The following is an 11,375-nucleotide window of genomic DNA, read 5'->3' on the forward strand; positions in this document are numbered from 1 at the left end:
AGCTCCTTCCCTCACAGCCCCCAAGTAGAAAATGAACACATAGAAAGCGCACCAGCGGATCTAAAAAAAAGCCATCTTTGCTGCTCCATCTCGCAGCTAGTACCAGCCTCGGGGAAGGCACCAAGTCACCTTTCCCAGCTGTTTCAGCATCTTCTGAGTTATATATCCCAGGTACTGTATAGGCGGCAGTCCCCTCGCTGCTATTGCTTCTAAAGGTTGTTCAAGGCCATATTTTGTCCCATCAAAACCCAGACAAAGTCAAATCTTAGGACCTTCCCATATCTTCTCCCCCTCAGGCCCATTATGGCCACTACTCTTTCTGTCATTTTCTGATTCAAAATACATTCACTTAAAAAAAACAGACATTCAGTCTCTGTCAGCTGCAAAGTCTCCAATGCACATATCAGTAAATTAGCCATGAAGTCTGTATTTTGCTCCCTTTATATTCCCCTCACACTGAAGCAAGGAAAACGTTGACCAGACCTGTGAGAACTGTTTCATTCACCTGGTGGAAAAAAGACTCACCCTATCCTCCGAGTGCCTCAGACGTGGACGTGCAAGTACTCTCCAGTGAGAAGACAAAGCGGCAGCAAGAGCTTGAGAAGCACGTAGAGGTCAGGGAGCAAGCAGTGGTACCTGGTGCTGCAGATATGGGAACATGTGACACCCAGCCCTCCTGGCATGATGTCAGTGCCCATCCCTCAGCAAGGGGCAGGAAGGTGCTCCGAGGACAACAGAAATGTCTGGCTGCTACAAAGCAGTACTTCATAGCCAAGGGATGGCTTCAAGCAAAATGGATCTCAGGCACACGCACCACCTCCTTCAGCTCAACTCAGAAATACCCGACAAAGCACCCGTTTCCCAAACACCCTGTGCAAGGGCGGCTGAAGGAGCCAAGACCAAAAAAAAAACCAGAGACCAACACCGCCCAGCTGCTTTAGGGACAGAAAACAAGTGCAACAAGAGGGATGAGTCGAGCTGTTTCCCAACTATGCTGCGACAAACTGGCCAAGGAAGAGACTGTTTACTTTTCTCCCCATCTCCCTCCTGCACCAGTGCTCTTTTCTCAGCAAAAACAAATGGAGATTGAGGTGTGCCAGCTTTCAGTCCAAGTGACCATGTACAGTTCTGTGAGAACAGGAAAGCTTACGGGGTGTTCAGGAACTCCAGCAAAGACTTTCCCTCAGCTTCGTATCTGGGACACCCTCAGAGCTCGCTGGAGTCTCAGCTTTCAGCACTAAGGAGTGGGAGCTAGTGGGGCAGTGAATAGTCACAACTGCAGTGAAAACAACAAAGATAAAGGCTCAGTACCTGCACATGGACTTCGACTCAGCCATTTTCTGCAAGACTGAGTGCTTCATGGTGCTTCTTTCTAGCCAAAGCACAGTATCTAACTTGCCACTGATAGCCAAGGCATGATCCTGCCAAAACCCAGAATTACATACATCATTCTTCTGGATTTTATAACCCCATGCTGATGCCAGTTCCAGTAGAATAATAAAGCTCTTTGCTAATTCAAATGCCCAAACCTGTTTAATCAATAAGGCAGCAAAAACACCCTCCAGGAGAAACTAAACTTATTCCGCTACACAGACCAGCACTTCTGTCAGTCCCACATCATATCACTTAATGCAGTTAAAACCAAAGCAGACTGAACAACAACCTGGGTCACTAGTTCTCAGATCAGGTACAAGCTCTCAGAAAAGCTCCCGATTCAAGGGCAGAATAGGTGTTCCATCTTCCCCAGGTACACTGTGCACCACTCCTGCAGTGCTTCTGGCAAGGGCTAGAGCTCAGTGCTCGCACCTTTGCGGACACACGAAGCCGTGTCTAGGCTTGCCATCAGAGCACGGAATGATCGCTATCTGGAAAGCCCCACTGCAGGAACAAAGCCAACGTGCCATCTGTTTCTTTTGAGAAAGCCCTGGGCTGGAAGCTGGAGTCCCTTCCAGTTATCAGCACACTCCAAGATACATCCTCCCCTGTTCCTCCCTGAAGAGCGCTGAACATCCGCATAGTTTGTCACACTGTGCTTTATGTCCTATACACGGCCTCTACAAGAATCCACAGAACTCTACCACCTTGACAACAGTTCTCACTAGGAAGCGTAACTGAACACAGCTTTCTGGAAGTTTACAAGAGCACTGGACCTTGCATCGTTGGATCCAAATACTCAAATGCCTGGCTTCCATTCAAAAAACAGTTTAGTTGCTTTCAGTCTGAACCTGCGCTAGCACATTTCTCTGAAAGGGGAGCAAGGAGCAAACTACAAGGATCAATTAAGTAACAAAAAGGGAAAAGGTCTCTTTAAACCGCATGGTCTTTATTTCAGTGCCAATATTACAGACACAACACAAATATCCCAGTCAGAAGTAACTCAAATGGAATCCAGGAGGTCTACAACAGGCTCTGGAAATTAAACTGGGGAGAAGGTCTGGAATTACTGGGAAGAGCAACTTTGCAGCATAGTTTCTGATGAGTCTCCCAGCAGGAACAGAGCCCTCAAAGACTGATCTACAAAACTGAATACATCTTTCCTACCCATAAACCACCACTAATGGGTTAAAAGGCTTTTGAAACCATCTGTGGTAGCGCACCAGCTGCTCCTTGGATCTCTACATCTCTCATACATCACCACACTTTCTGGGAAAGGTACAGAAGACTGTCTGTGAATCTGCATGGCTGTAGCTATTGATGGAAAGAAAGAAAATTCTTCATTTCCAAGTAAAGTCTTCATTCCAAGAAAAGTCTTCATTTCCAAGTACAGCACCAAAGCAATTTTATCAGCTCTCACCAGCCCCTCTCTTCCTGCACTGTCCCAGGTTTGCAGAGGAACTCCCAAGCCCAGCTTCTCTTGGTAGGTATCACAGAACAGAGGTGGGTGTATACAATAATGCACTGAACAGGCTGTAAGAAGCCTCCAGCCCCTTCAGACATGGGGGATACGAGGAGGAGGAGGCAGGGCAGCCTGACATTCCCCAAGTCCCCAGTCTGAGCCCCATACGAAAGTGCCTGAAGGAATCCAGCTAGTAATGAATGACAACATGCCTCGCCCACCCCAGGGGAAAGAGACAGCAGAAAGAAGGGACAGCTGCTCACTTGCTGCAGAGAGAAGAAAGTTTCCCTGCTAGAAATTCCAGACTTCTCTTCCAACAAGGCTGTGTTTCTTTGTGGGGAATGGAGGGGAAGGGGGGGGGCAGAGAAGGGAATGTTGCTTCTGGCTGTGAACGCATGTGTGAGAGAGTGCACAGTAGCCTCCACAAGCCGCCAGCCTCATCAGCGGAGGAGATGAGATTAGTCTTAACAGATATGCTTCAAAGTCAGCAATCACTTCAGGAAAATTCCTCCTCATCAGCAGGTCTCATCTGTTCCCCATGCCCATGGTGCAGTTTGGGGGATTGCCAAGGATCACAACCTTCTTCCCAGAGTTCTTTTGATTGGGTGGGGTGAAAATAAGAATGGTGCCAGAGCCTCACTGCCAAGACTGAGGGGGGAAGTTGTTGACTTCTGCTAGATCCTGCATTGCTGAGCCCTTGTGATTATATGTCAACTTGATCCGCATACGTAGCTGTTGCTACAAGAGAAAAGGGAGGGAGAAAAACCACAAATCAAATTCAGGTCTTCATTAAAGGTCAGTGAATCCCCCCACATCCAGCTCCCCTCCCTTACCCCATGAATACAAAACACGGGCCTGCCCTCCCCACAAGAGCTTGCTGGAAGGATGTGCAGGGTGAGCTATGAGGCTGCAGATAAATGCTCGATCTGGTAAGGTGTCGATGGGTCACTAGTTCTCAGATCAGGTACAAGCTCTCAGAAAAGCTGTAGCACAGCTTCTACCCACATCGCTCTGCACTGGCCCTACTCTCACAAGCACCCAAGTCCTAAATACAAAAATAACTGCCTTGAAATGTCAGTTAACAACAGAAGAAAGCAGGAGGCAGATCTGGACCCTGCTGCTCTGCACTTCAGCTGGCAGGGAGAGGTGTCATGTCCCGTCCTGTCTGTTCACTCAAAGCAAGAGGCCTTGAAACTTCAGGTATTGCATAGCTCAGTAGCACTATGAAGGAAATAACCTAAGAAAGGTTAGAAACAGAGTCTCTAAGAACATTTCCTCCTGCTGTGAGTAAATGGTGGAATAGCTCAGAAGCTGTTTTTACACTCTGTTGTTTGGCTGTCATCCAGACACTCAGCGGCCCTTAATAACACCTAGAGCACAGCACGCTCCAGCCAGGTTCCCTACATCATGCTCAAAAAAATTTGTTTTACAAAAATCCTGAAAGGAAAAGCAAAAACTTGTCCATTTATGGCTCTTTTCCCCATACTGAGAGGGAAATATGCAAGAGGGATAGTAGAGGGAGGAAAGGAGGACAGTGACTGCTCCAGACAGCCTCAGGATAAAGCAGCTATGCTTTATCACACATAGGTCAATATAACCAGTGTCAGTTTTTGTTATAGCTGCTGTTTTTTTGGGAAACCAGCCATCAGTTTCAATCCAGCACAATGACAGTCCATGTCCAGGTGAACAGACTTTTTTACAACACTGACAAGACAAACAGCTACCTCCTACACAGCAAGGCTGCTCCCAGGCTGCCTCCCTCAGAGTGCTCTGGGTACCTACACTACCCCATGGGCAGGGTTCCTGCAAAGCTGTCCTTTCAGGCAGTAGCACTCTCAAGGACAGTAAGAGATGCATAAAAGCCTGAGGGGTAAGAGTTAGAAAACAGTGGGCCACAGAGGAGGGTAGCAGAATACTGTTTTGCACCTGTGTATGCTGCAGCGTTCACAGGAGTTCCGGCATTCCCACAAGGAAGCATCCCACTCCCTAGGTGTATTCCACCTCGTGGGGCCCCTCCCAGGTGGATATATCGTGACTTCTGGCACCTCAGCAGAACTCCTAAACCCTCCCATGTTCAGAAAATACCTTTAAGGTCATCTTTGAAAGGTGCTCTGCAGCACCACAGAGAAATTCATATCAGATGTATACAAAACAAAGAGAACAATTAGTCTTGTTCCCTAACACAGGCAGAGGGGAGCACACTACATGGACATATGGGGACATGTGTGGAAACCACAAAAACTATGTGCTAGAAGACAGACATTTCAGTGAAACCTTCACCTGAGATTTGAGAATTTTTCTGATTTGCACATCAGTCTAGCAGCAACACTTACCATCTAGAGCAGTACATAAGGATTAGCCAATGAAAAGCTTAAGATATTTTAAGTTCTTAAAGATGTTTAAGATCTTAAGAGTGTCCCACAGAGGAAGAAATACGTGATCTCAATTTTTCTTTCTGATGCAATCTGAATACTTGCAAAGCCTCTTAAGGAGGACATGTGGGCCACACCTCTCCCTCCCCTCAAGTCTGTTGTATCTCAGTCTTGAAGCCTGTCTCTGAAGGCTGTAAAACAAATGGAATTGTGATTAAATCACACCTAGAGATTATTTCCATCAACTGTTTAAAACTACACTCATCACATGAAAAACAAATTGCACTGCTCAAGAAAACCTACAATTTTGTTGAGACTATGGATCAAGTTATTTTTTTGTGTAACAAACATTTCAAGTAACACCGCTGCAGACAGCAAAAGTGAATGTTAAACGTATTTACATGGCAAGAGGCCTGCCTTTCAGACATCACTTCTACAACACACACAAACAGGAGGTTGAGCTCCTCTAGAAAGGCCACCTAAAAACTTGTTTAACAACCATTCTGATGCAAATGACATTCATGAACTCAAGAGGACAGCAAACCTGTGAATCTGTTCTAGCAGTATAACCAAATAGAAAGCCAAACCTGTGCCCAGGACCTCCTGTCTTTTTTTGTAACTTGTTTCTAACCCTAATCAAAATGACTGTCATTAAAAACACATAAGTCACTACCATCACTCCCTATCTCTCGTCATAGATGCATCCCTAACTGACTGCCACCAAATGCAGATAATATGAGTAAAGACAACATCTTTAATAACTGTTCTCACTCACCTTCTGTGGATTCAGGACTTTAATGACCTGTGTGATGGTCCCCGAGTTAAATGCAGGGATGACACTGCTGCTGGGAGACAGGAGCTGCAGCTGGAATGTCTGAAGAAAAGGCAAAGAGAAAATAATTTGATGCTTCATCAAGTAAGACCATGAAGTAATTTTTTTGCATTGCGAGAAGGCAAGGGAAATTAAGAGTTCAGTCCCTGGCCCTGGCAGTATATGTAAAGCCACAATCACGTCAAGTAACCAGTTCTTCAATTCTCTATCTGTCAAGAACAAAATATTCACTGTCCCACCTGTTTCTACACAAGTAAGATCCAGGCAGTACAAATACTGGGGGGTGAGGGCTTGCTGTAGTGTATTAAGATCAGCAGTGATGCTTTGTTTCAAGTGTCGCACACAGAGAACAGTCAAGACTGCTCAGCACACCTCTAACTTCAGGAGACCCGTTTTTTCCCCAATTCCTTCCTACAGCATGTATGGAACCTACCCAAATTAAAGTTAGAGCATTACTAATTCCTAGAAGTGAAACTCCCAGAAGTGAATGTATTTTCCCAAACTTGAAGAACATTCCAATCACACCCTGCTCAAATGGTTTGCTCTACTACAAGCGAGGCAATATCTGTCTCCCATATTTTGTACTGCAGCTAAGTGCAAGGGGAGATAATTCACTGCTTAAAGGAGGACTGTCACTAATCACCATGTAGGGACTCATTTGAACTTTTATAAGCAGCTAATTAACTAGGAATAAAGGGAAAGATTACTGTCTTCACATTTTTTTACCCAACATTTTTCTGTGTGTGGTTTAGCAACTTTCCTAGAAAGTGGTGATTTTAAACAAGATTTTGTGCAAGCAGAAGCAGTCCAATCTGATCAGAACTGGTGTTCTATCACATTTATAACATTTACTTTCAGACTAGAAAGAGATGACCAAACTGAGCACTAAGAGAACCTACTAACAGCTCTTAGCCTTGTTCACCATGCTGCAAGTTTCTGTCTGCGTAAGAGTACAGAGCAGGAAGTATTTACGGCTGGCCCTCAACCTGTCTATCACTGTAGTTGCCCTAAGCGGCTCTACCTTTGGTACTGCAGCTTGGAAAACAAAATCTGTCATCTCCAGCTCTGTGCTGTTGGAGGCCTGTATCGTGATTACAGTGACGCTGGGGTTGGTGTTTGACCTCTCAAAGGTGAAGTCAATCTTCAGCCCATTCTTGTTATATGCAGTAATTGAGGGGATTCCTGTAGAAAACAAAAAAGCAGTAGACTTACATAATCTGGAGATCATTCTCAACATCACAGAAGACATTTACTTTACCCCAGACGTGAACTCTTCTGAAGATTCAACACACCCCTTCCTCCTGCTCCAGTGTTTGTGCCACACTTTGCTCACAAATCCCCCTCCTTTTTTACTACCCCTTGTTTCCTCTTCTATTTGGTTGCTGTGGCACCTTAGCCTAAGGATTCACATGTCCCTAACCTGCAGCAATATCATTGAAGAGAGGCTGAGATGAAAGTCCATCAAGCAGGAACGGAGGCTGTGCTATCTGGGGCGCAGGGGCAGATACTGGAGAACCTACAAGAAATGTTGAAGGATTATTACTTCGCTGTCACAAAATGAAGAGTGATTACTCCTTCTCCAAAGATCAACTGCTACAAAACATATTTCTTTACATGAAGCTCTACAAATCATCTGTGTTGTCATCCTCCCCCTTCTCTGCTTTCACTAACAAGGACTGTCTCCTCTTGCGCTAGCAGGCATCTACATTGAATTAATTCCTCACATCTCCCAAACCTCTCTGGAAAGGCTCACAGCTTTCCCAGGCTGGAGCGTGAAAATGCTCACGTCTCACCAGCTAATCATGCAGAGTCAACCTGTGACTTCGTTCCCCGACTCCCAGCTGCATGCTAATATGGATCTCACTATGAGCAAGTGTAAGACTAGGACCTGATAGAAACTGAAGGACTAGTCAGCCATTATCCCACCCCAGGACTGAGAACATGCACTTTTGAAGAGATGCAGCCTGCTCACCTGTTAGGTTGAGGTCTCCCAGGAGGTCAAGGAGCTCCCCACCAGCAGAGGCTGGCTTACTTGTAGGTGCAGTGGGGATTACAGGCGTTATATCACTTCCCCCCAGCAAGTCCAACAAATCATTTGCCTAATGAGAGTGGATGTAATAGTTACATATTCAATTTCTTGCTACTTTCCCTTGCAAATGTAATGGATTATACCTGCTTTCAGACTGAAGACCAACAGAGCTGCTGGCCAGTCAGAGAGGTGCTTAGTGTGGCTGTGGTCCCGTGGCCCACGAGAGATCTAGTTTCCATGCTCTTGGGATCACAGAGGTAGAGCAGGACGGAGTTTGTGCACACCGAGACAGGCTGGGAATACATGGCTTAACCCCACCCAGCTCTTGCACTCCCCACAATGACCTCTTCCACACGCCTGTTCGTGACACTAGAGCCACCAGAGTAAAGAGATGGTGCCATCACCACCAGGCCAGACTGGCCAAGAGGCAGCGAGGGGGAGGAAGATGGTCTCAGCTTGCTGTTGGCAGTGGCTAGTAGTGCGGTCTGACGGCAGTGGAAACTCATCCTGGATTAGTTTCCGTTACCTGGCTAGCAGGCGGCAGTCCAGAGGGCGGAGGTTTGGTTTCCAGTACCGCTGGCTCTGTCTCTCCATTGGTCTGTACAATCTCAGTAGGGCCATTTGTGGTGACTTTCTCCATTACGGGCATTCTCTCAAGCAGGGCTGGCCTGAAAGAAGCTGACATAGTTACACTGTGCCATCTTCCTGGATCCCAATCCAAATACTCAGACATTCAGGAGATGATACACACAGGGCAACCTGCCTTTTCCTTTTAGCTCCAGTGCAGGGGAACTGTGAAGTCTGCATGACAGCTTGAGGCAGTCAGAAGCAATCCCTGGCATTCGGTGCTAGTGTAAATACACGAGTTGACAGCTGACAGCCAAACAAGCCCTCCTGCCTCCTCTTTTCCCCTAGTACTTGACACAGTTTCCACTGTGGGGCTAGGATAACAAACCCAAGACAAAGATTAAATAATTGAGCAATGGTGGATTAACTGCAGACAGGGGACACTTGACTGCTCTGTTCCATATGCAGCTGAGTCAGAGAGTCAGCTCGTTTGACTTCTCTTTGCAGAAGGGTTAACAGCTCCAAACAGGTGACAACATTGGAAAAGCAAATCACCATGCTCTCATTTAGCCAAATTAAGTTTCCAAAGAGAAGTTCAGCTCTTGAGAGTACCCTCCTGAAATGACACAGTGACTGAAGAAGAGGCAGGGGATCCAGAACCCTGACAGCAAACCAAAAAACTAGGAGAACCTGTATAGGGAGAACTAGTCTGTAATACAAGAAAGGCCATTACCCTTGCAAATCAAGCCACAAAGTGCTGCGTGGAACAGGGGTAAGCCACACTGTCTACACATCTTTTGGGCTGAAAAAGTGCCCAGTGTCAAGAAACCCAACAACGGGGCATATTTTTGACCACGAACAAAACTTTAATGAGCAGAAACTATTAAACATTGACCTTTACACTGTAACGAACACCAGAATATACCGGGGGGAAAAATACAGATGCTCTCTTGTAAAACTGAGTGAAGTTCACATGCTTTTTGGTAGTGCAGCGCTTCCCAAAACTATAAGTAACATACACTGCCATCTGAGCAAAAGCCAGCTGATTGCCAGACACTGGTGTCTGCAATGGTCAGTTCAGATTCAAAGCCTCTCATGCCAGATTTTTCTCCACTCATTCATAGGCTCCATGTGAAGCCCTAGGCAGCTCACATGCCTTAGCTCATGAACATGACTTTTCCAAGAACAATTTGAGTTGCTGCATGGATGCCATAAGAGAGAAGAGAGGAAATAAAAAGGATGCTGTATTCTACACAGAGTGAACAGGATGGTACCTATGGAAAAAAGTCATTGTGAAGAGCCTTTGAAACAAGTTTTGGAGGCCTCTACAAAGACAGGCAATATCTAGTCCAGTGGCACCCATTTTCTCTCTGTCCTCTCATCTAGGCTCTAAAATGGATGCTCCTCCATCCAATGGGATCTTATGAAAAGTTCCCAAGGGTGGACAAAGTTAATCCCCAGAAGATCTCCTCCAATCTTACGATCCTCACCAAACAGAACCTGTGGTGCTCCTATGTATCGACAACTAACCATTGCACATAGCAGATCAATGACTATTTTGTAAAGAATTACAGCTTTATTTATTGCAACAAAGCAGGAGATTAACTTCTCATAGAGAAACAATCACTTGAGCAAAGCAATGATGAATGTGGTCCTCTCAACAATAAGGTGTAAGGAGGTTAACACATTCACGAATTGTAAAAGAGGGATGCTGAGTGATGCACTGAGTATGCCTTTCCATGCAGAATTTGAGATTTTAAACAAATGCTACAAGAAGATACAGTAAGAGATGTTCTGAAAAACAGAAAAGTACTAAAAATTGGAAGAATTACCTCAAGTTCAGAGCACAGCTTAGGAGGACAGGACAATGGATGGCATGTTTATTCCAAAGACATTCTAAAATCAGTTTTAACCTAATTACTGTGGTAATGCTAGCACGGAAAAAGCTACCTGCAGACACTTACTCAGATAGCAAATCTAAGATTCAACACCTAGAAGTACAAATTAGGCAAGTTTAAGCTCAAAGCACTGCAGATGTTTTGGCAGAGAAATTCTCTGATCACAGAACAATCTCCCGGGATACATTAAGTTCTTAAAACACTCACAAACTCTACAGATGAGGAAGGGATTCTATTTCCTCTGTAATCCCACCAAAATCATAAAATAAAGCTCTCAAAGCGCAAACGGTGGTACACAGGAGATCACAGTAGGTTATAATAATCCTTTTCAAACACCAAAACTCATCAGCACTTACCTCATGTGATCATATTTCTTGAAAAGTGCATTATATTCCACTGCCCGCTGCTGCAGCTCCACATCAATGCTGCTGCCGTAAATGGAAACCACCTTCTTAATGCGACTGTGTGGGGGCAGATGGGAAACAAAAAACACACCATGGAATTAGCAGCAACAAGCACGGGATTAGCACGTGTCATCCAGAAGACACTATCTGCCCTCTGCTCAGCAGGCTCCCTGGGTAACACATTTAACACAGTAGTCACTGCTGTCTTCCTGGAGGATCCAGGCAACAACCATTCCTGAACTGTCCCTTCACAACAGCGTCAGCAGGTGATTAATACACTACTACAAGGCAAATCATTAGAAAATTAAACTACCCACACCGAGAAGCCATCAGGAGGAAACAAGGCTATTTTTTTTTCCATCATCTGAAAAAGGAACTGGAAAGAACAGTCCACTGAAGTAAGGACTTATAAAGGTTGGAAAAGACCTCAAGGATCA

General features: G+C 45.4%; 1 protein-coding gene across 1 annotated transcript; it reads right to left on the minus strand.

Moving 5' to 3' along the window:
- Window positions 1–2,302: 2,302 nt before the first annotated feature.
- On the minus strand, window positions 2,303–10,995 carry LOC104470953 (AP-1 complex subunit gamma-1-like; the record flags this gene model as incomplete). Its single annotated transcript, XM_010086087.1, has 7 exons — window positions 2,303–3,574; window positions 5,984–6,082; window positions 7,062–7,222; window positions 7,461–7,556; window positions 8,013–8,139; window positions 8,596–8,737; window positions 10,891–10,995. Coding segments are annotated over 7 exons (832 nt in total), but the record flags the coding sequence as incomplete, so codon positions are not given.
- Window positions 10,996–11,375: the final 380 nt, after the last annotated feature.

Source organism: Pterocles gutturalis, unplaced genomic scaffold (assembly GCF_000699245.1).
Source record: "Pterocles gutturalis isolate BGI_N339 unplaced genomic scaffold, ASM69924v1 scaffold46360, whole genome shotgun sequence".
NCBI lineage: Eukaryota > Metazoa > Chordata > Aves > Pterocliformes > Pteroclidae > Pterocles > Pterocles gutturalis.